The sequence below is a fragment of the Drosophila kikkawai genome, chromosome 3R, assembly GCF_030179895.1.
Source record: "Drosophila kikkawai strain 14028-0561.14 chromosome 3R, DkikHiC1v2, whole genome shotgun sequence".
NCBI classification, from domain to species: Eukaryota; Metazoa; Arthropoda; class Insecta; order Diptera; family Drosophilidae; genus Drosophila; species Drosophila kikkawai.
In genome coordinates this window covers 9,946,860-9,971,227 of record NC_091731.1, presented here as the reverse complement: position 1 = coordinate 9,971,227, position 24,368 = coordinate 9,946,860, and the positions used below count along the sequence as shown (strand labels likewise).

The 24,368-nt window shown below is 42.8% G+C and overlaps 1 protein-coding gene across 5 annotated transcripts in view; it reads right to left on the bottom strand.

Annotated features, from left to right (window-relative positions):
• Nucleotides 1-15,176: 15,176 nt before the first annotated feature.
• side-VI (sidestep VI) overlaps nucleotides 15,177-24,368 on the bottom strand; it is an 87,352-nt gene continuing 78,160 nt past the window's right edge. For 2 of the 5 annotated variants that reach the window (XM_017176725.3, XM_070287063.1), the window contains 4 exons: nucleotides 21,327-21,548; nucleotides 19,912-20,211; nucleotides 18,998-19,155; nucleotides 15,177-18,242 (listed from right to left, as the gene is read on the bottom strand). In XM_017176725.3, coding sequence (XP_017032214.1) covers nucleotides 17,373-18,242; nucleotides 18,998-19,155; nucleotides 19,912-20,211; nucleotides 21,327-21,548 — 1,550 coding nt within the window. In that variant the 3' untranslated portion in view covers nucleotides 15,177-17,372. The remainder of the gene's footprint in view (nucleotides 18,243-18,997; nucleotides 19,156-19,911; nucleotides 20,212-21,326; nucleotides 21,549-24,368) is intronic. The other 3 variants (XM_070287061.1, XM_070287064.1, XM_070287062.1) reach the window with 2 other exon arrangements.

Genomic DNA, 24,368 nt, shown 5'->3' with positions numbered 1-24,368 from the left:
TTGAGTGAAGTTTAAAATCCTTTCATCTCAGGGCTGAATAGCTCAACTGGCTTACTTCTGTTTCTCTCTGGGTGCACTTCACTCCAGCTTGCCACTATTTCCTCGAGAGGCCACTCAAGACAATTGCGTATTCGACATGTGTGCCGGGGGCACTTGGATTCGAAATCTCGTCCGGGAACAGTGGCTGCGAAGCTCTTCTCTCGGGCGCCGAGCTTGCATTCACGGGCAAATTGAGCCCTAATGACATAATTTACTTTTTCGGCTAAATAAAAATGTTGTTGCCAATAAAGCCATTGAGGCATTAATGCGGCAGTGAAAAGGAGAGCGGGCAGGCGGAGGAGACTGGCAAGTGGAAATAACAAATTGAATTTCAACAGCAAATTATTTTGAAACTGATTTCAATGTGATCACCGGGGTGGGTCAAGGGCGTGCGATGAGCGGGGATGGGTAGACAGCCAGTTTAAAGTATCTCCTGCACAGGAGCAAACATTCTTTCGCATCTCCAGTAACTTTTCCCCGACTTTCCCGAACGCCCTCTTGCGCTTCCCCGCTTTTCTCGCTTGGCTTGCAAGTCACGTGTTGCCACAACAACCGCCAAAATTGTCAACAGCGAAAAATTGTGCGGGCGTGAGTTCGTTGCTGGAGGTGCCTCGAAAAGTGGGCGGCGGGTCCTGTACGTGGGCGTGGTCGCCTACAAATGAGCGCCGGCAGCACAAAGGAATTTCCGGTAGTTAAAGCGCTGCCAACGATTTCTCAGCTTTCTCAGCATATTCTCCTGAATCACTCCTCTCCTTCTCTCTTTTCTTGCTTTGAAAAATATATTGTATATTTCGCTTTTTATTCAAAAGAATTGCTAATGAAATAAGCAGAGCAATGTCAATTGGACCGCGAGCCAAAATATAGGCACCCGCAGCAAGGACGCCGAATGGAAATTGCTTTTCCTTCTTTATTTTTCAGTGCCGTGTCGCGAGTGCGGAGAAGTCATAAAAGAACTTACATAAATATATGTCTGTGTATAAATAATAAATAATATGCAAATGTAATAAACAAAGAGATGATGATGAAGAGCGCAGGGCGAACTGTTGAATGAATTCTTCAGCACACTTGACCACATTATGGTACAACGGCCGGGGCTGAGTGCTCGGATATGGCCCGGGTTCGGGATTTGAAAATATTGAAAACTTGACATGCGGCGGAGCAGGTTTTCTATTTATTTTCCCCTTACCCACCTATTAAAATCTATGCATATTTTTACGGTGGAGACTCGCTTTTCGTTTCGTTTCGTTAGGCCGCCTGTCAAAATCACGGAAGCCCAACGAACCAAAAAAAGTTGATATATACGCAAACATATATATGACCATTCGAAATGCCCCAAATGCGGATCAGTGTGTGTTTTCGGGCCAAGTTATGCAAAATGGCAGCCGAAAAACTACTGAGCAGGGGCAGCGGCAACGCATTCCATGCAAATGTTGGCAAAACAGATTTTTAACCACCTATTTTTTTGTATATTTTTTCGGCCGCCCGTTTCCCGGAAAGATTTCTTGGCCAGCTTGCTGGCAGAGTGACTCCCTGGCTCGGATAGTTAGTCCCTTACCAAATTGGCTGCCAGCCAGCTTATGTAGATTTCAGCAAGCCAAACACGTGCCCGCATCCAACTTGAGTTTCGTTTTCAGTTTTCGGTTTCTATTTTCGTCTGAGCAAGTTGACGATGGCTTAGTTTAGTTTTGGGTTTGGTTTGGGGCTTCTCTTTTTATTTTTTTTTTTTGACGGGAGCCTACAACTTGCTCTGGCCATATTTTTGTAATTTGCATAATTATATGTGTGATTTATGGATTTAAAACTGTATACTTAATACAACCCTCTTCAGGGCCCCTCGTTTCTCGCCCGAGAGGGCGAGAGCCTGCCTAATTGCAAGTAAAGTTGTCTTAATTGGATGGATTTTCAGTTGTTTTTCTTTGGGGTTTTAGCATATACCAAGTCTACGAGCTACTTTTTATGTATGTTGGCCTCTCCTCTTAGTCAAAATAAATATTTATTTCTTGTAATAATATTTCTAAAAATTACAATTTATGCATCCCCTTCTTTTAAAAACAGATACGGTAATAAAGTACAAATTAAATGAGAAAAAAGGGAAATATTAATCACAATGTTTCTGAGGATGCTGATGGTGATGCTGCTCCTGCAGCTGCGGCAATAATTTCAATTTGTGCTGCAATGTGACAGGCGCCAACAACAAGAGCCAACAAACAGCGCGGTAGATGAAAGGCGAAAGGACACTCGGCACACAGACACTCGCACGAAAAGGCAAACAGCGGCAGCAGGAAGAAAGTAGTGTCCGCATTGCATATGCAACTTGTTCGAATGCCTTGCAACAGACACGCCTTCGAGCCACTCGAGGCCCCACTGTACCGCCCTCTCCAGATCCTTGCCACTTGTCGCTGCTATTGAGATAAGGAAATTTATTGGCTGCGCATGTTCTTTGTGACAGATTTCGATTTATGTGTGTGCAGTGTCCTCTCTCTTTTTCCGCTTCTGCTTTATTTAAATTTCCCAGCCTGTCCTGTTACCGCAGGCATTTCGCCTATCCGTCCCCCCTCCCCACGTTGCTTAACTTTAAGTGCTTACCTTAAAGGGCGGGGTGGAGACGGCCGGCAGACAGGACAATAAAGCAGTGAGCTGCAATTGAAAAAATTGACAAATTAAAACATGTCCGCCGGTAAAAAATTATTCTTGACGAATCGGAAATGCTCTTTGAGTATTTTAAAGTATATTCTTATGTAAATTTAAATTAATTGTATTAAATATAATCGTGTCTTCTGAATCCATATTATGAAATATCTGAAATATCTTAAATATAAATATTTTTTAAGAATATTATCATAGCATATGCAAAATTTTATTCCTATACTATTATAGGAGAATCCTACTCGTTTTAAACTCTTGTGTTCATACGAGTCAAGCATCTATTTAAGAATGTAAAAAGTTGTTTATTGGGCTATCTGTACCAAGAGGAGAGAGGAATGCAATAACGAGAGTTTCTGGGAAAGAAATCGAGCTGGCAGGATATGGGGAGGGGAAGAAGAGGGTATCGGCTTCGAGACGATAAGGACCCGGCCAATACAGAGAAGAAGGTTCAATGAGTTGTGCATGTGGTTAATGTCCATTTGGCATCCTTTTTGCTGCCCGGCCATCTGCACTTCGATTTGCACTTCTTTTGCTGTCCGCCCATGTCTGCCTGTTATCCGGAAAATCTGGCCTTCTGCCGGCCTACGGCCACGTATATGTATGTACGAATGGTCGGGCCACTGTGTTGCGCCAGCTGCCCCAATCCCATTTAATGCTGCAATCAGCTTTGCTTTTTGAGCCCGCCGCTACTTTGCACTGTCTCTGCTTGGCTTTATGTTAATCATACGCCCTGTGGCACGGCCACTGCAGGCCATATGCCTCTGGGGCGCTGCGACTCGGCATATTCATGACCACGTCAAAGGCGGACGTCGTAAAAATAACTTTTTCCTTATCGAACGGGCTCAATCTATCGTATATCATTGATGGCGATTGCTCGCATGTGCCAAACTTGAGCAATTAACGCTCTCCTGCGCTGCAATAATGTGAAATTGCTTCAAAGTTTTTCGGGGCCAATTAAAACCTTAGGAGGGAACGACTGAAGGGAGTCTGAGAGCGACAAGAATTGCCACAATTAAATTGAAAGCTTTTTAATCGTTATACTTTTACTTTTACTTCGTCAGGAGGTAAGCGCTCTGCTCAGTAAATTTTCATCTCTCGGCCCCCTGAAACTTTTCCGCCTTTGTATTTATGCTCTGTTTAATTGCTGTGAAAAAATATTTTAATTATATGCACAAGCGGCAAGGGAATATTTTTCCAAAAATAGCAAAGCGAAACGAAAATTATGCAAATGACTGCTGTCAGTCGCCTTCTCGTCTTACGTGGCTTGCACACGATTGCAGGTTATTAATTAGCATTGCAAGTTTAATTGGCTCCGGCCAAGCGACACTTTCCATTTGAGCAATCCCCCTTTCACTCTATTCTGTGTTTACTTATGCCGTTTGACTTTCCCTTTTCCGGGGGCAGGAGAAAACTTCACTTCGTCCTGCCACTTTTCTTGAAGGCTGCACACGTCAGGCTCGGCTCGCAAAAGTTTTGTTTGTCATAAACGAAAGCTTCGTGGGCCAACGTTAAAACAAAAATAAAGAAAAAAAAACTGGCAGCAAGAAAAACAAGAGCACCAGAAGCAACAACAAACTGACGAACGCAAAAGTAATGAAAAGACATCCCAAGTAAACGAAAGTCAAGAAAAAATATAAACCAAAACCGCTTGAAACACCAAAGTTTAGGATACACTTGCAGATTTTGGGATATTCATGAAACATCAGAGAACTAAACTGAAAAATTAACATTATTAACTCGAAGCAAGTAGTAAATTGTATATTAAAATTCTTGAATATTTTAAATATATAATAAAATATATTTTATATAACAAAAAATATTTAGACCGTTAAGAACAGTAAGTCTTCTTCTCGAGGGTGTTCAGAATAGGTCAAAAATGGAAAATCAGCTTGCTTGGCAGCTAAAAAGAAACGCAATTACAAACACAAGTCAAGTTTTTCAATAGGCTAGAGAGCCAGAGGAAGCACTGACAGTTCGAGAGAGGAATCTGCAACAGAAAGAGATAGAGAGTGATATAGAATGAGAGGGAAGGCGAATGTAAAAAGGGATCAAAGTTGCTTTTGACTGGTCGTAATTTAATTAAAGACCATTCCCTTTGTCATGCCCCTTGCCTCTTCTTAAGGCTCTGGCTCACTCGAAATTCTCCTTGCCGCTGACCAAGTGACTAAACTGGCCATTTGCCCAATTCCTTCCACTTGTCCCTCAGTCTCGCCTTACGGTTTCAATTTCAATTTTCAGTCATCAAGTGGACTGTTTACGGCTGTCGCTCGTCCGTATTTCTATAGTCCCTTCGACGGTGCTGGGATATTCTCCAATCGGCAATAAGTGCCCCGGCTTGGCGATGGTTTCGTTGACATTTTAATTTACATTGAATTAGGTCCAATGAAATGAAAGATCAGCCCTGAAAAAGGCAACTGGGAGAAGGGGGTTTTATTTGTGACGTTAATTCAATTTAGTGGTTAGACGAGACTCCTTGCCACAAAGTCTACTTAAAGGTGTTTTAATAAAAAGTACTAGAATATATATCAAAATTTTTATAAATATATAATAGTATATAAATAATATTTGCCACAGTGTTTCTTGGTCTTCGCTTCCACTTCAAAAACATCTGTGAACTTATTTTAAGCCCAGCTAAGCTTTGTGACCTTTTGACGTGGCCAATTGCCTTCGAGATGGGTAAAACACCCCGCATTTTTGACTTTTTTCTGTGCTAAGAACGAGATCAGTCCCCACCACTTGACCTTGGTCAACTGATGACGAAAGTGTTTTCTAATTAGCTAAATGGCCATTTATTGTTACAGCTGTTCTGCCTCGCCCACCGACACATCAGCATCGCCTCAGTGCCACTGTTTGGCATTGGACAGCGTTTGTGACAGTTGTAATAAGTCCTCCCTCCGCTCGCTTTCCGCCTACCGAAAGCCAAGTGCATTTTTGTTTATTTGTTAGACTAAGCTGCCGTCACATCTTAACTCAAGCCTTTGCCCCCCGCGCGTTTTGGCCAACAGCAGTTTGTCGTTCGTTTTTCATTTTTCCAGCGTCTTTCTTTCTGTTCGTTTCGGTTGGTTCTTTCTGCTTTGCTTGCCGCCCTCGCTTTTGGCCCTGTATTCGTTTCAATTAAACAAATCCCCTTAAGTGCCAACGAGTGTACGTGCATTGGGTGGTGGGTAGTCCATGGGAGGGGATGGCGGTGCTGCATTGGGGCCACTTTGTCAACACAGACTGTGTCTGGGCTGGGATCTTTGCGTTAAACAATTAAAGAAATGCACTTGAAAAAAGGCCATTACGTATACGCAGCGTAAACGAAGCTCTCCAATTGGTGGGGTGTACCTCAGTACACAGAAAAAATTGTCAAAATTCTAATAATACTATAAATAAAATCAAACATTTTTATTAAGGCACTGTAACATATGTAAAGCTTTAAACAGGACAGGAGAGTTAGATGTTATGCCAAAAACATGATACATAATTATTTAATATTTAACAAAAAACAAAGTAAACGTTTTAAAAATTGTTACGTCTCTTCCTCCAGTGTAGTTAAATCAAAGGTGCATAGGTAGCAGCAACGGACAGCCGATGCGAATGCATTGTCTGATGATAAGTGTTTGATGTGTCGTGCTTCCAGTTCCCATTGCCCCGGCCCGCATATATTTGCATACGTGGGATCTGCAGGTGGGTGCCAAAGGATGCTCGGACGCAGGGCGGGGAGGGTATGCACAGGATGCCGGGATTCACGGGATTCTGGATTCAAAATCCAGGATGCAGGAGTGCAGTCGCCGCTGCCACTGCTCACAAAGTATAACTAAGCGCTGCGGATTTGATGATGTGACGTTGAGTAAAGATGATGGATTCATCAGCGTATGCAAAATGCTGTCACACGCTTTGTCGTCCGCTCCTTGGCATCATCATCCAACCAATCCCACTTCCCGTTCGTGTTCCCGTCCGCATTCGCGTTCGCGTTCCTTTCCATGTCCTTGGCTGTCTGTGTGCTCATCAACATCAGCATCAACATCATAGTCGGGACGATGTCGCCTCGCCGGCGATGATAAACGAACGTGATTTTGTTGCCGGCTTTCTGTCTTTGCAGTCAGTGAGTCCTGCCTGGAAAGGAGAAGGAAGGAGGCTCCCCTCGTTTCTGGCCAAATCCGTCTGCTCCGCTCCGTTCTGCTCCACGCGCCGGCATTGCATAAGTTCCAGCGTTTCAGCGTGCGGCGCATAATGAAAATTTCATGTAAATGAGCATGAAATATCTTTTCCATTTTCAGTCAGCCAGTCAGCCAGTCAACGTTGGCCAGCGAGACAAATGTCAGCTTATGAATTAAAATGCCTCATGATGCTGATTTTGTTTCCCCCGCACAGTCTCTTTGTTTTGCGCGCAATCTGTTCTATTTGTCTACCAGAGCGCTGTGTGTGTATATAATCCAGCGGATAATTGTGCCTGATCTTATTTCACTGGCTTTGGCCATTGGCTAACGATACGAATTCGCATTCTAATTAGCGCAAAGGGGGTGAACTAGGGATGAATTTCGAGAGTGCTTGCTATGATACATCGGCTTTGAAATCTTGTCATGAGCTGTAAAGCGTATTGTTGAAATATTAAATCGAAACCATCATGAAACATAAAAAATAATAATAATGATAAAACAACAGTGTAAATTTAAATAGTACTTTAAATTATTTCCCAATGTATACCAATAACTTACACATATCTGTTCAATTTCAACTATAGATGGTCTTACTAGTATACGATATATTTTTGTACCTGTTAGACATCTCTAATACGAATTAATCCACCCAAGGCGAGGAAGGTGCTTCTGACATGGCCTCGTGTCGAAGCACTTTGAGCTGGCCCTCGCGAATGTAAACCACTTGATAATGAGCATGACACCTTGACGCCGAGGGCGCGGCTGCACCAAGCCCACCAAGACGTCTTGGCTCCGCTGACCTCTGGGCGGCAATTTAACCACTAATTACATGCAGTGTCAGCCGGGACAGCCTTCTGAGCCGTACGCCAACTCACCTGGGGTCATAATTAGTGTAGGCAAATGGAGAAAAGAAATCTTAGACAGAGGCCAAAGGGAAATAGGCAAGTTAACAAGAAAAACCCCAAAGAACAAAGCCAAAAGGCAAGGAAAGTGGTATAAAATGTGATGGCTAGGTAAATAATTGGGACTAGTGGATACCTAATTTACGATATACTGGGATTACTTGAGTTAAATACGCCGTTTAGACAAAAGACTATACAAACTATACTGCAGTACCCAGAAATTTAGAAAGATTTGCTTATTCTTGAAAGCTTATTATTTTTCTTTACAAACAAAATACCCCTCGAGTACGGGGTGTGACGGGTATAAGAAAAATTGAGGGAAATCACAAACTGCGCACAAAGTTGCGGCCAGGTCAGGATGATGTCTCCCAGCGCTGCTGCTTCACAGCGCATTTGCTGGCCAAAAGGTGTGAAAACACAAACAGTTTGTTGCTGTTTTCTGCATCTTGGCCGCTTATCCTTCGCTCCTTTTTGCCCGGCGCCCTGCTGCCAAACTGTAATTAAAATTAATTGGAGGCTTTGGCAGTGGTCAGGCAGAACCGGTCCGAGCAGAGCAGAGCACCTTAATTAACACGCCTTTGCTGGAAATTTGCTAATGAATTTTCACGCTTTAAAAGTCCGGAGGCCCAGAGCAAAAGAGCAACCGGACTTAAAGGAAATTACCGCTGCCGCTCCTCCCTTTGTAACTTTCTGTTTGCTTTTCCAGCTTGCGCAGAAGCGAAACTTTGCGAAAGTATCCCAAAAGCGCACTAAACAAAACAGTCAATAAATTGTTTACATGGCAAATTGATCCCCAGCGTGCATTAGATGAGAAAAAATGAGTTGACTTTGAGTGAGAACAGCAGCAACACCGAGGGAGCACAGGGAGCGGCAAGCAAGAACCGAGGCGAAGGAGCAGACCCTGCGAGTCGGGCTGGAAGCTCAGCCCTGGACATTGGGACCATTCATAAATATCTAGATATCTGGTGAATAGAGACGGAGCATCGACTTGGCTGCGATGCCTATCTGCCGGGTCGTGTCCAAAGTGTTTTATGTTGAGATAGGTCACAGAGTGCCTATACGTAGCACTACACTAGCTAAGGTTAATACTGGAAACAGAAGACTTAAGTAGTAGTATTACATAAAACTTAAACCTTCTTTATTTTTCAACACAATCTCAACTAATTATCGAACTGTATTATACTCGACAATGAAGCTTTTGTGGCTGTGCTAATAAAAGCATACACTTCCTAATCTGAGTCAAAACACAAGCTTTTGACCAGATAACAGCGGAATTAACCCCATTGTTTACCCCGCTAATGTGCCTTCGATTGCTGGCCCTGTTTGCTTTGGGCCAATGGAGCCGCTGCTTGACCCAAATATTTATGCGCTAACCCACCAATTTGCCTATTTGCTGATGGCCTAAGTGCAGGCCGCTCACAGACGCAATAATAATATGTGCAGGCCGACCGCCAGCAGGAGCTACCTTCCTCGCAAACCCGTTAAGCTTAATAAGAAATCGATAATAATCAAAGCCATGACAGCTTTACATGCGGTGCCCCGACGATTATGACTACGGCGATGATGATGACGATGCCCCAATGCAATGGGTCGGTCTGCTTTATTGCGGATGTGCAGGGCGGCGTATGAAATTAATGCCATTGCGGTTTGTAACACATTAATTGATAATTAATTAAACATTGCGCAAAACGGCGAGACCTGCGGCTAATAGTGCATTTTCAGCCCAATCCCATGTCACGCATACGCACTGTTGCCGGCACATACTCTCAAATAATTCCAATATATATGCATGTGTAAGCTCTCCGAAAAAGGAGGCGTGACAGCTCATAAATGTTAAACATGAATTCGGAACAAGAAGTCCAAAGTGCGGGTAATAAACTGACAAAATTGTGTATGAGTTAAAAGCAAAGACATTTCTTTGCAAAGTGCACAATTGTGTTATAGATTACTGTTAAAAATTTTAACAATTTTTAATTTAAGGAAAATTTTCTTGCTTTACATATGGATAAGTTTGATTTTATTAATTTATGAAATATTTTCGTAGAAAATCAAAATATAAACTCATTCATTTTCCTTACAAGCGTAGGGAAAATATCTTATCGGCTTAAAGATTGGTGTGGATTAAGTAATCAGTTTAAGGGTAAACAATTTAATTTATAATATATTTTAAGAGACTTCCTGGAAGAAATGACAATTCCCCAACCATCACAAAGTAGCAATGCATAAAACAAAGCCGGGAAAATGTGTCGAGTTAAATAAATAATCGTAATCCGTGGGACCTTCAACAGTTTTCTGACATCGGCACGGAATGCACTCAGCTCAGACTAAGCCAAGCCGTGCTGAGGAGAAATAATGGCAGGGAGCAAATAATTTTCCATTTGGCCGGAATGGCCTTGAAATGCAATCGCACCTCCCCACCACCTCCCACACCCCGCATAGTTTTCACCTGGGCTCGGACTTGGATTTGGATTCCATTCCTGCCGCCCAGGCGTCGCCAACTTTTCCACCTCGTTGGGTCATGCGGCGCGTATTTGTGTCATGGAATATTTTCCAAGCAGCGGAGCAGAGTTTTCCAAATTTTTTTCCTTTGCCTGGCATTCTTTTCTCTCGTTTGTAGCATGCCCCAGATGCTTAAGGCTTGTTCCCGGCAGCGACTTGGCCGCATATTTGCAGCTGCACCCCCAGACTCTGCTCGCCCCACAATGCCGCACATATTTCGGTGTGTGCAAAAGTTGAAATATATTTCATATTTTACTCGGGCTTGGGGAGTTACGGGCGCTCCTCGCTGCACTGCATGGCGTATACGTAATGTGTAGTGCAGCTCCTTAAGAGTGCAATAAAATGTTTTGCGCTCGCAAAACTTTTGTTTCAGCTTCGACTGCAAGGCAAAACTCTTTTTCGGCAAATACTTTTGTGCTGCCGCCGAGTTTTTAGTGGGATTTGCAGTTTTGTTTCGCCCTGGTCGCCGCTTCCTATTGCCATTGTCCGACCGTACAATAAAAAAAAGGGGGAAAAATACAGCAGAGTGTCGCCAAAGCGCGCATTAGACACTTTTCCCGGCATCGCCAATGCCACTGCGATAAATGGCAGCCAGATGGCTGTTAAAGTTTTCGGGTTTCCGAAGTTTGACTAAGGTGGCAAACTCGCTCTGCTGCAAAAGCAATTGCTGTTTGAAAGATTTTTGATGATGAGGGAAGCACAATTGATTCACTTGAAAGTTTAGCAGGCCTTAGTTCATAAAGCTGTGCTAGGATTCTATAGCAAATTGGGGCATAAATAATGCAAAATTCCATCTGAAGAAGTGTATTTTAGAGAATTTGTCAGAGCTAAGGCCGCGCGCACACTACGAGCTGAAAGCGGAGCTGACGGCTGAGAGCTTATCCGCGGAAAGCTTATCAGCGAGCGGAGCTTTTTGCAGCCGCGCACACTGCGAGCTGAAGCTGACGCTGAATTGTTATGAGAAATTAATTGTTTTTCAAGCAAAACAAACATTTTTTAATTCTTCAACATATATAAAAAAACAGTTATTGCGATGACCTATTTATTTAGATCATCATGTCATTTAAATTTTCGAAATCGGCCCACCCAGTTCGCCAGAATATGGTTGACAAAGTACGTTTTTTTAGTGTACTTTGGCACCCTGTATCTCGGAAAGTTGACAATATTTTTATTTTAATAAATATTAAAAAAATTCTTCATACTGTTTTATATAACTGGACAGAAATTTAAATTTCTCTTACTTAAGCGCTAATTAGGGCAATTTTTTAAAGAATAGTCTAAAAAATCAGCTCGCGTCAGCTGCTGAAAAAATCAAACATGTTTGGTTGATCAAACAGAGCGGAGCGGAGCTGACCTTATCAGCTTTCAGCTCCGCTCTCAGTGTGCGCGCTCTCATACAAGTAGTGTGTTTGTTTCAGAGAGCGGATAAGCCGTCAGCCGTCAGCTCCGCTTTCAGCTCGTAGTGTGCGCGCGGCCTAAGGAGAGCTCTATTAATTTTTAATTAAATTGCAAATGATATCAATTGTAATAATAATAATAATAGAAATGATTTCAATGATGAAACGCTGACTATAAAAGCTTTACAACATTAAATAAAGTTACTGAGTATTACTTTACTTTGCTTAGCAAACTCTAAAAATAAATAATCTTTTATTACGTAGCTTTTTTTAGGGAACAGGATTCCCCCAGAGCTCTTGCTGACCCTTATCCACCCTTCCGAAAATTGGCTGCCATCCGCCGGGGGATTCGTTTCCATTTCTGGCGCAAACAAATGTGTTCAATCATATTTGCATCAGTTTAGACAAATTGAATACCCAGCTCATTTGTAAGTTGGCCAACATCCGGTGGAAACCAGAAGTCCGGGCAAAGCAAGATAAATGTTTCTGTGTCGGAAAACTGCTTCTGCTTCTGCAGGGACTGACATACAGCGAGTGTAATAAAAGTCAAACGTGGTCGCTTTTGTGAACTAATAAGACGAGCAACGGATATGAGAAACCCAAACGCACTCGCACACGAAACGCCACAGAGACTCCTCTGCGAGCAGGACACAAGTCCTTGGCTAATAGATCATTAGTTAGCAGTTGTGCTGCTGTGACCATTTTTGGGGCTGCCTCACGGGTCCGAGCTATTTGAATATTTATTGCAGGCGCAGCCATAATTTATTGGCCAACATTTGTCATGCGAGCTGCAAGAGATCTCGGTGCCATTCTCTTCTGCATGTGAAATATTTGTTAATTATTCCATAGCCGAGGGAACAACAAACTCGCTGGCTTCAAAGACATTTTAATAATATCGGGTGGGGGGAGGGAGGAAGCCAAAACTCCGCCACTGATGATAATGTTGATGACAATGTTCTCGGCGGGGGAGGCGAAAAAATAACACTCGTCCGTGATAAGGCAGTCTACGAGTATCGAACGAGCAAACAAAGCCCCGCCAAGTCAAAGTGCAGTGCAGCATAAAAAATGCAGCATTTGGGGGCAACGCAGGGGCTGGAAGCGAAGGCCGGGGAAATGGCGATGGGAAATGGGGCTGGGAAATGGGTCTGGGAAATGGGGAGCAGACGCGTCGAGTGCATTGACAGCTGACAGCAAAGAGGCTGAGAAAGCTCCAAGTTATGCATACGTTTCGCCAGCAAGGGGAGGCTGCAGCGACAAGGATGGGGTGCTCCGGCAGCCGGGGGTTGCTTTCTTTTGCAAAATTGCTTGTTTACTTCAAAGCAAGCAATTCCTGTAGCATCAGCTGCGTCATGGCGCAAAACAATGCTGTCAACTCGCTTCCATCTCAGCAAAAGGAGCAGCGAAAGCAACGACGTCTGAACCGAAATGGCGACTTTCAGATACCCAGTAAACAAATTGCCATGTCATTGAGTTTTTAATAAATTATTATTTATTAATATTGATATAATAACCTCGCAAAGCTTCACTTGCGCTGCCTTTGTTTGAATATTACTTAACAATTATTGTAGTTATTGTAAGTATACCATTCAGCTTTTATGCATAAGTGTAATTTATGAAATATTTAAGTTTATCAAGTATCTCTTAATATCCTTAGCGAATATTACCATTTATTCACCATTTACAGGGTGCTTAGAGGCTGCAACAATGGCTTCGAGTTCTGGGCAAAGGAGCGAGTGCTTGAGACTTTCTCGAGGTCCCCAAGTTGTGCCGACTTCCCCGGCGGATATTGCTAGGGAAATTGATTGAAAGTTTGAAGGATCTAAAAAGTAATGGTAATGAGATTGTTTTGCCTGCACTCGCATTGCCCAGATGCCGTTCACATGTGTGCTGCCGCCCGCAATCCCCGAGTGCAATAATTATAAATAGTGCTCGGGAGTGCGGGCCTGTGAGTACGATTAAGGGTTGCCTGGCTGCGTTTCGTTTGCTTTGTGGATGCTCTGTCAAATGTTATAAATATGCCTGCATTATGCGCCCCGATTCTGATGAATGGCCGTCCAACAAATCTCATCCTGCTCCCCCGGTTCCCTGTCCTATCTTCTGGCCAGGATGAGCTGACCTGGTTGCCATCGAACGGTGTTTGGTGCTGGGTTGGCGCATAACAAATGGCCAGCAGATAACAATGGATGATGGGTACAAAAGCTCGGGAGAGGAACCAGCTGAAGGGTTGTTCAAGTGCTAGCCAGCCATCGAGGGAGCCTGATTGAAGTCCCTGCCATATTCCGGCGAGAGTGGATCGATGACGCATATAAATATGAACGGGTTTATGGAGAATATATCTTAAATATTTTCTGTTCTTGAAGTTTAATAACGTTTAAGCACGATGCAGTCACGTCACAGAAGTAAGTTAATTGAGCGGAGACGTCACAGTTTTTAATTTGTCACCGAGACAGAGGAGTCTAACTGGACACAAACCTAAAACTACAAAGTGATATATGAGGCAATCAACTTTGTTGCCATATGCACTTGAAGAAAATGATTAAGTTAGCGTCTGCTTGAAGTTCTAAAAATATAATTCCAAAATTGTCTGTTATCCTTTCAATGAATAAAAGTAATTTTCAAGATATTAAATTTGAAAAATAATAAGGAAATGTTTGTAACACCCAGAAATATTATTTAAAGTGTATCTTCTTTAGGGCTGGTTGTATTTTTTGGCTGCTGCTTCATTTGCTGTCCGTCTAGCAGTCTCGATTTCTGTCTCTCCTGGCTTTGTGTGTGCCTTTTAATTTTGGACCCAGCGAAACAAAGTAACGCAAATACTTTGCAGCCCCGGAGAAAAGTGCTGGAGAGGGCAGAGTCAGAAAAGCGCTGGGTAGCTTGTCAAACATGACCATTGCCATTGCCAGGCCACAAATCCAGGCGATGTCTCCTGCTGTCGTCTTATTTCTCTTAGATCTACGCTTCGCTGCACATGCAAACGTTTGCCAAAAAAGAAAAGAAAAGCGAATGAAACGAAATGAGGAAAGCCAAATGGAAGAGATGTTTGTGCCCCACACACACATGCAGAAATAACTCATACGCCATGTCGTCGCTCGTCCTCGTCTTCGTCCTCGCCCGTGTCCATTTGAGTGCACAATTTAAAAAGGCTACTTGCCTCGTTTTCGGCCTTGGGGCCAGCGCTGCAAGGAGACACCATTGCATTGTCAATTTATGTCCGTCTGTAAGGGTGAATTCTTACACAGAGAGAACGTTGAATGGCATCTTTTGGTTGTTCCTCTAAAGTTACAAAAGATGATTGATAATTAAAAGCTTGTATAAAACTGCCACATATTACAGGACTATTGACTGAAAGACTTGAATTTAAGTAGTCTATTATTTCTTCGTCCTGTGTATTTGTTTGCGCCTTGAAGCTGCTGGGATATTGCACCAGTGAATGGAGAGCCTTGTCGCTAATGAACCAAGGCAGAAATGCCTTGAAGTGCCTGGAAAGCCCGCTTTCAAAGAAAACACCATGCCGACTTTCATTTAAGTTTTGTAAGGATTTATTGGTTTGAGTTCATTCAGTTGTTGCTGATCAGTTTGTTTCGAGTGTTGCATGTTTTATTGTATTCCTTGTATTCATTGGGACAGGGGAGGGTATTTCCATATCGTTTGGAGTGCTTAATCATAACATACATTCATAATTCACTTGTAGAGTATATGCCTTGCTTTAGACTAAATCTTCAGTGTATTTTACAATTATCTTTCATGGCTTCTTCATATAGATGTTAAATTAGCTACACTTAGATTAGATTCATATTGGTTGGAACACTTACATGCTGAAATATGCTCACTGATGATGACCTATATGTAAACATCTGTTTGTATTTCATTCTAATTGATGTAAGAGAAATCACTTAGTCCATGTTTTATTATTATGCTATTTTTATTTTTGCTTTAAAAATCTGTGTCCGCCTTAACTAGCTAGAAATGGAAATTGCAATCGCCTTGCTTGGCCTTTTACAATTACTGCTCAGCCAACGTCTGCTTTATACATTTTTTCCAAGAGTATAGTTTTTCAATTTGATAGCGTTTTCGTTCCGTCTCCATCCATTAAACACAAATATTAAAATGTAACAATAATTTACAAGGTGCATTTATTTTGTTATATTTATACTTTTTCACAGTTCAAACATTGATTTATACATTGAAGAGAAAAAATACAATTTGATATATAAATGCAATTTACAAACAACAATTTTCCCCGTTTGTTTTTCTTTTCCTGCTTGTTTGGTTTCTCATTTTTTGTCCAAGTTTACATAGCAACGATAGGTCCTTGTTGTGTTTTCCTTTTGTTATTTATAGTCTTTTGGAGTTTTCGCATCGATTGTGCAACTAATTTACATTCATTTAGCCTGGATTTTTAATTGCAGTTTGCTGCGCTTCTGTTTGATTCGCTTTGGGGTTTTCTAAATTATATTTACGATCTATGTACACAGTAATACTTAGTATTCGTTTAAGCTAAGCTAATTGCAGCTAATTTGCCCGTGTCTAGGTGAGTGTTTAATTTAATCATTATTATTATTATTATTATGTTGCATAAACTCGAGTAATGTAATTTATTTTCAATATAATTGCCAAGAAGTTGCGCCTCCGCGTTGCTCGGTTGAGTGGTTGTGAGCTTTAAGTCTATTATATCAAGGATATACTTACTTTGTAGTTATGCTACACTTATGCGTTTATTGAGCCTAATTACTAAAAAATTGTTGCTCTTCTGCCAGCTGACATTTACAAACATTTACAGGGATTTCCGGAAAGTAATTCATATTGATCTTGTGTTTTTGTGTGAAGTAATCTCTTGGAAAAATATGGCGCAGACTGCGTGCTGCTGAGTACTTACTGTAAGGAAGGAACATTCTTCTTCTGCTGCATTATATATATATATATATTTATATATATGATATATTTCAATTTAAATGCTTCTTGCCAACAACTTACTGAGGAATGAGCCATACTAAACTAAACTATAAATTAGGCTTTCTAAATCAGTATCTCTTTAAACGATTTTGATTCATGAATATTGCTGTTTTGTATATCTTGAATTTATTGTTAAAATATCTATTTATTCTGCAGTAATGTTAAACCCTGTTTGTAGGATTATCTCTTTGTCTGAAAAGAGTTCAAATTAAACAAAATTTGAAATAAAAGTTGTATTTTCAGTATACTTATTGCACTTGTCAAGTTGGAGAATTTCATAAACTTTCTTATTAAGTAAATAATTTATATAATTCGCTATTTTCATCGTTCTATTTCATTTAATTTTAATATTTTGCTAATTTTGATACGAGTTTTTGATGTAAATTCGACTAATGGAAGTTGGCAATCACCCCAAATTGTATTTGTGTTGTAAATAAAATAAAATTCTTAATGATCAGATAAGTATAATCTTACCAAACGATAGTTATGCAATAAGTATAATGGAAATTATAGTCATTACCTAAAAAAAAGCAACACTGAGCTAGCAAGTTAAAAAAATATTCATAATTTAAGGACTATGGCCGCATTTCCCGCACTCTCATTTAATATAATTCAGTTCCTTCGCACACACGAGATTCGTTTCAATTCACTTGAATTCTGTACTTTCAATTCAATTCGTTTTGGCAACACTTAGCCTAAGACACCAACCACGAAGAGCTCAAGACTTACATGACTAAGTGGGGGGAGGGGGCATGGTTACTGGGATTGCAGGATTGCTCTGCTCCTGGGAGTCCTTAGACGCAACTCTCCTGCTGCGAGTACATGAGCGGGGTGCGCACTGTGACTATTTCGCGCGAATAGGACTTGCCCACGCCCGACAGGCCGGAGAGGGAGCTGCTGGGACTGGCCACGGCCGCCGTGGTGGAGGCCAGGCCGCTGCTGTTGCTCGAGACAAGCATCTGGCCGTGGGCCATCTGCTGGTGTTGCTGGTACGAGGGCGGCATGGGCATGTTGCCGGCGGGGCCTGGAACCGGCGCTGGATGGTGGTGCATCTGCTGCTGCTGCTGCTGCATCATCTGCATCTGCATCATTGAGGCAGAGTTCTGCGGACCTCCCCCTGCTCCCGCCTGCTGTGCGTGATGGTTGTGCGGGAGAGTGTGGTAGCCACCGGGATGCGGGGGCAGCGTGTACATCTGCACCGTCCCGGGGGAGACCGTCGAGGGAGTGCCGTGGGAGCCGGGCGAGGAGATGCAGGCCCCAGCTCCTGCTCCGACAGCACCTGTGTCCACCTGCATCGTCTTGTACGCATCGATCTGCGCGTATATCGTCGGCTCCTCAAAGTAATCGTAGTCGTACGTGGGCGGCGGAGCGTGCTGGTGCGGATGCTGCATTCCGCCCGCATTCGGCTTGTGGCGCTGCAGAGTCGCCGTCGCCGGGATGCTGGGCAGCAGCTTGCGCATACTGGACCCGTGGGGCAGGGTGCCGCCCATCATGGGGTGCGGATGCTGCACCTGCTGCACCGCCTGCTGCTGCTGCTGAAGAGGGTGCTGCTGCTGCTGCTGCTGCTGGGCCACTCCCACCCCCATCGTCTGACCCTTTTTCGAGGTGCTGCAGCCGGCGGAAGCATTATTCAGTGACAGCTCTGCGTAGTGAAGCTCATCGTCCTGGTGACAGATAGGAAATGGGAGAAAATTGAAAACGATTTAAAATTTTTGGAAAAAATTTAAATTTAAAAATTTAAAAATCGAAATAATGAAAATAGTGGTTTATTATAATCAAACCCGCTAAGTTTCAGAATCAAACTTTCAAATTATGTAACTAATTGTAATAATAATAGAATTATCTAAAGCTTAAGTTTCTTTTTACGTATTTAAATTGTGCGTAATTTTATTATTTAAAGATCCTTGAAACTACTTAAGCTTTGAACACGAAATACACTCCTTCGTCTGAAATAGATAGATAGAAATATTCCAAGAATATAAATAATTTCGTTGACTAATTTCGTACCTTAACTAAATTGTTTTCGAAAGCAGTGAGCTGTTTCCGAGAAAATTTGTAACAGAAAATCAAAGCATTTGTCGGGGTAATTACAACCAACACAATTTTCAATTACTGTCGAACCCAACCAATTTGACCTTCCAAGAACGAAAACTGCGGAAAGAAACTGGGGAAACTCTTTATAAAAGCTTTCACCCCTAAAGTGAACCGAATCAGATTATTTTCCCACTGTTCTTAGCGTGGCTATAATCACAAGTTTAATTTCTAATCCTGCTTAACTTGTTTCCAATAGCACTAGGATTTTCTCAGGAAATCAAATCAAAGCATTTGTCATGGCAATGGACCGGGACAGTGTTCGTCATAGAGTAGTTTGACTGTAATTAAAACTTTTCGGTGACGTAAACTTGCGAGGAGGACTTACCTTGCTGCTCTGATAGGTGCCACTGTCCGCCGAGTTGGCCTGGGCGATTCCGGCGCCGGATGTTGAGCCGGGCTTGCAGCTGATTTCCACCTCGCTGGTTGTCGAAAGATGTCCCGATGGCGTTTGTGTTGCTGATTTTTGTTTATATTCACCATCAACTGGGTGGAAATTTGGGCGGGGCATTCGGGGAGAACAGAACGGAATGGAGAACGCTTAGTTAGTTCAAAAAGTTTGAGCTTGGCCGTCGCCGTTTTTGTTGCTTGGTAAGTAGCAAGGCAAAAGTTTCTGGCCTGGCCGACGCCCTGAAATCTTTTGGTGATTTTCAGCAGCAAGTTTTCTTCCTGCCCAATTTTACTCTGGCCCCCTTATGCTCCTTGGCTTTTTCTTTCCCTATTTTTTTTTTGGCCATGAAATTGCTTTACGTTTGGAAAATTGATTAAATTGTTGTGCTGCTGCTTCTGCTTTTGGCTGCCGCTTGATTTCTTGATTGCCATTAATCAAGCGAGCACGTGCAGTGAGTGAAATTGCTGCTATTTTCGAAGGGGCTCCCCCTTGCCCCCTTTAAAGGGGAGCCTTTAAGGCCCTCGACTGCAGACACACGAGCAAACAAGCTAAGGACTGAGGACCTGACAGCAATTAGCTGTCATTTAAATATTTCAGCACCGGGACAAAAATGCAGCAAGCTCTTCAGGACACACCGCTCCTGTTTGTTTTGCCTGCATGGGCCAGCCGGGCGGACGGACGGACGGACGGCCTGTCAAATGCATTTGCATAAAAGGGAAGAAAGCCAGGAGCCTCAAGCCCAACGTCCATAAATTGCCAACAGAAGCCAGCGAAGGCAGACGCCATTTATCTTGAGGGGAATCCAGAGGGAAGGGGTTTTCATTCAGATCGGGACGGGGATGGCAACTCACCCTCATTGTAGGGCACCACATCGGGATTCTTCTCGTCGTACATCTCCTCGGAGTGACTCAATGGCAATGAGATTTTATCCTTAATTTGCAAATTGCCCGGACGTGAGAATTTCGCATTCGGATGTGCGAACTTCTGCTGCTGCTGGTGTTTGTGCGAGCGCAGTTTCAGGGCGGCAATCGTGCCGATCCCGATGCAGACGATGGCCACCAGGATGCCCACAAAGATGCCAATGGACAGGATCGGTGTTAGCTCGAAGTTGTCGGGACTCTGGGCGCTGCCCTTGTAGGAAGTCAAAGCCACTGCAAAAAAGAAAATAAATAAGACAAAACTATTGTTAGAAGTCTGTTTTAGAACAGTATTCCTCCAAACCAGCTTTATCTAAACCGCTCTACAAATTGTATATTTTCCCTCAATGATTTTTGCTTGGCGACTCAAAGTTTCCAAGGCACTCTTTCACTTGGCTAAGGAAATATTTATTTTCTGGAAACGCTGATCATAATCGAGCTTAATCTTTGCTCAGAGCATTTACTCTCTGACCTAGCGAAGACAATTTTCTTTCCTGATTTCCATCTTTCCGTTTCCCTCTTCGTCCTTTCCACTCCTGTTGTTTGCTGTTTGCTTTGCACTTTTCTCCGTCTCTATTGCCCGACCTGACTTTATGAAACATTGAAATGTCGGCTCAAGTTGTTTACACAAAATGCGAGTGTCCTCCTAGGCCTCCGCCTGCTTTCCAGCTTCCTTTCTGCCACCAAGAGAGGAAAATACGAAAATGAAAATAAAATTCCTGTCAGCTCTTGCGTTGGCTAATTAGCATTACAATTTCCTCTTTCGTTTAGCTCCCTTACCCCCAATAAAAAAAGAGACTCTGGCTCTTTCCGCCTCTTCCGCCAACCCCAATTCATTAATGCTAATCATTTCAGATTTTTTGCGCCACTTTGCGGGGGAAGTCTGCATACAATTTGTGTCCCAAACTGCAGGCAAAAGTTTTGTGTCGCGGAATTTACAATTCATTGAGCAGTTTAGCGTAATTAAATTGCGAGGTGGCATAATAATCATAAAACCAGAACAATCTTTTCCACGAAACTGATACACAGCCTTCTGAGTGGCCTGAGCTGAATGCAAAGTTATGCAATTCCTTTGCGTTTGTGCGACAGCAAGGGAGAGCTACAGAATTAGCATAAAGAATTCATAAAAGAGAGTACATTGAAAGAAAAAGGCTTTTTTGATTCTCATAAAAATTGTTTTCAGGTTTATGGAAACCTTCTCTTTAAGCTTATAACAATTTTACTGAAAAAAATCAATCAAAATTAATTTTAATAAACTTAAGGTTGACTTTTTTTTGGCAGTGCACCTTTGCCCATTAGAGAATGCATTAAAAATTCATGGGTCCAAGGGTGGGCCTTCTCCGACTTACCCGTCTGCTTTTCGGCCGCCTTGAGGGTGTACCCGTCCAGGGCTATGGCATCGCTGCGTCCGCGTCCATTAACGGCATAGACGTAGATGCGGAACAGGCGGCCAGCGTCCAGGCCCGTCACGCTCAAGGCCGCGAACTTGGCACTGATGTTCGCCTGGAGCTGGCCACTGTGCTGATCGTAGATCTCCATGAGGAACCATTGTCGCATCCCGCCATCGAAGCCTGCGGAAAGAGAGCGAGACACTGATTGCATAACTTGGCACGAACTGGGGCTTACTTAGCATATTGACCGAGATTCGATTTGTTCAGGGATGGGGGCGGGCTTATTAATATTAAGTAGTTGGCAATTGACTGTGGGTCTTGTTTATACTCTGCTTATGCCTTGGATTTTGTTGGGGATTTAGAAGAGGGAAGACAGCGAGGACTTTTGTTTCGAGAGTTCTTGGAAGCCATGCAAAGTTGATAATGCTTTTCAAAGCAAACAAATAAGAGATAATATAACCAAAAAGTTATTCTAATTTAATGTATGGCTTTAGCTCCACCAGGAACCTCATGTTTTTGAAAGAGCCCCCAAGTAAAGGTCAGCCCTCAAGTTCAACTTTGAGTAGAGCTCACTCGTAATTGAAGGACCCCTCAACTCTTTGCCGACCGCCGCAGAAATATATATTTAGAGTAATCTAAAGTTACATTTTAAATGCCATTAAATAACACCACAAAAGAACTGGCCAAGCCCACTCGAGTTGGCCCATTTTTGGTGGCAGGGGTTTTGGCCAGAAAGTAAGCTTCTTCGGCGGCTGCTTTTGCTTAGCTTTGGCAGCTCAAATGGCACTTCATTGTAGACACAAAAGCCGACTTAAAACACTTGCGAAAAATGTTAAAATATTTTGTAATAAAGGCAGCGGGCTTTGCTGAAAAGGTTCAGAGGAGCCGGCACAGGAGGCAGCGGGTCCTGAGTAACTACTTCAGCCGGCCAGGCCACATGCCCCGGGCCCGGCCCCGATGGAGAAATTGTTGGTAAAATGTTTTATATGTTGCTATGAATTTTAGTTGTTTTTGTTGGTCGCTTTTTCAGGAACCCAAAGAAAGGGGCACGGAAATAGAGTAAAGAGAATGTGCTTGGCCTTTGCTTCAAAGCGTCATTGTTCGTGGGCCGCGTGGGTTAATTCCGTTCTTATTTTTCCGCCCCATCCGAGGGATCACTCCCCGTCCCCATTCCGGCCACTGTTCTCGTTGGCGGCCATTTTGTGCGCACTTTAAAACGTTTAGCTAATGAAATTTGCCGCAGCTCCGTTGTCAGAGCGAAAGAAAAAACTTCATTGTAATGGGTTAATTTTATTTACTTGGCTACAGCAACAATGGAAACTGAGCAAGTGGAGTAAAAATAATAAAGCAAGTGGGGCAGTAGCGGCGGAAGCAAGACCACACTGAGGAAAACATTGGAAGACTTACAAAAATGGCTTCTTAATATGTTCCTACACTTAACATTTTGCAAAGCATCCAGCAATCCTTCTATCCGCTTTAAGCTTAAACAACCATTTATGTCCGAAATCAAAGACTTAAAGCGATTAATCACAATTGTTTTTCAGTGCAGCAGCTTCGCCAGCAGAGAAGCAAAATGTTATAAACTGAAATTTTATTATACTAAAGCGACGCTTGATGAGTTCGGTTAGTTGCCGTTACCCTGTCAGTTTGTTTTATTTTTGTTTTCCGAGAAAAAAGCAGCAGCAGCAGCAGCAGCAAACCGAACTTGGCCCCAAGATGCGGAGTTGTCTTCAGCAGCAGCACCAGCACTATGTACTCCTACATTGAATTGAATTCGAGTCCGGGCGAGTTGGTTTAACTGGGGTTCTGTTCGGTTCAGTTTGGGCCGAGTTGAGCTGCGGCGACGGCCACGTCGAGTTGAGTTGGCCAAGTTGCGTGCTGGCTTATTAAAGTCGACCGCAGCTAAAGTTGAGTTATTATAAAAACAAACGACCAAGGGCTGTGGGCGGTGGGTGGTGGGTGGAGGGTGGAGGGTGCAGGGTGGTCTTGGGGGCGTGGTGCTCAGCAGTCGTTTGCCTTAATGTAGAGTGCAATATAAAAAGTATCGCATTGTGCGCGCTGCCCTGGTGGTGCTGCTGCTCTTGTGTTGTGCTTAAACAACTTGCGTTAAAGTTTTAATGATGCTGATGACTATGATAATAATGTGCAGCCACTAAATTAGCAGCCCGAGGAGCGGAAGTGGTTGGTCGGAGGAAGTGGGAGTGATGCGGTAATAAGGCGAACAACAAATGTCTGAATAAGGGAGCTTAAAGCCATCGCTGCAATGCATTGTTGGATGAAACCTACATATATGCTGATATTATATACTCTGATTATTTGTCTTATTTCTCAATACTATGTATAATTATATAGATTATTGACAATAACAAGAAGGTGCTGGAAAATATTTTAATAAATATATCTATTGTATTATTTTACTTGAGATATTTAATTCTGATTAAATTAAAAGCAAGTCTAAAAGTCCGCTTTGAATCTTTTATTAATGTTGAGCATAGAAATTTAATTTACTACACACATTTCTTACGTTACTTAGAAATCTCCAACATTTTAATTACGTAACTTATGTATGATGCCCTTAGGAAAAAACAATTGTACATCTCAAAGGCTTCCGGTGGCAAAGAAAGTCAAAATAAAAGGAGACCATGCACAGCGAATTGTAATGCAATTACATATTACGCATACGCAGCGTGGCCGCGCACTTGAGACAACATTAAGTGCGCACAACAATTGCGATTGCCAACAATTGGTGGAAAACACTGAGCGCTTAAAGCGGCTGCAAAAACAGAAGGAAAACGAGAAGGGGGAGCGGGGACCATCTGCGAGGGGAAACAAACAGTAACGGGAAAGAGCGCCATTAAGTATGCAGTTATTATGCGCTTTTTGTTGCACTTCTTGCAGCAGCCGCCTCGTTATGCAACGCTTTGATTTGCGTTGCTTTTTCGCAGGATCCAGGATCCGTCCGCTCTGTCTCCGTCTCCATCTCCATCTCCATCTCCATCT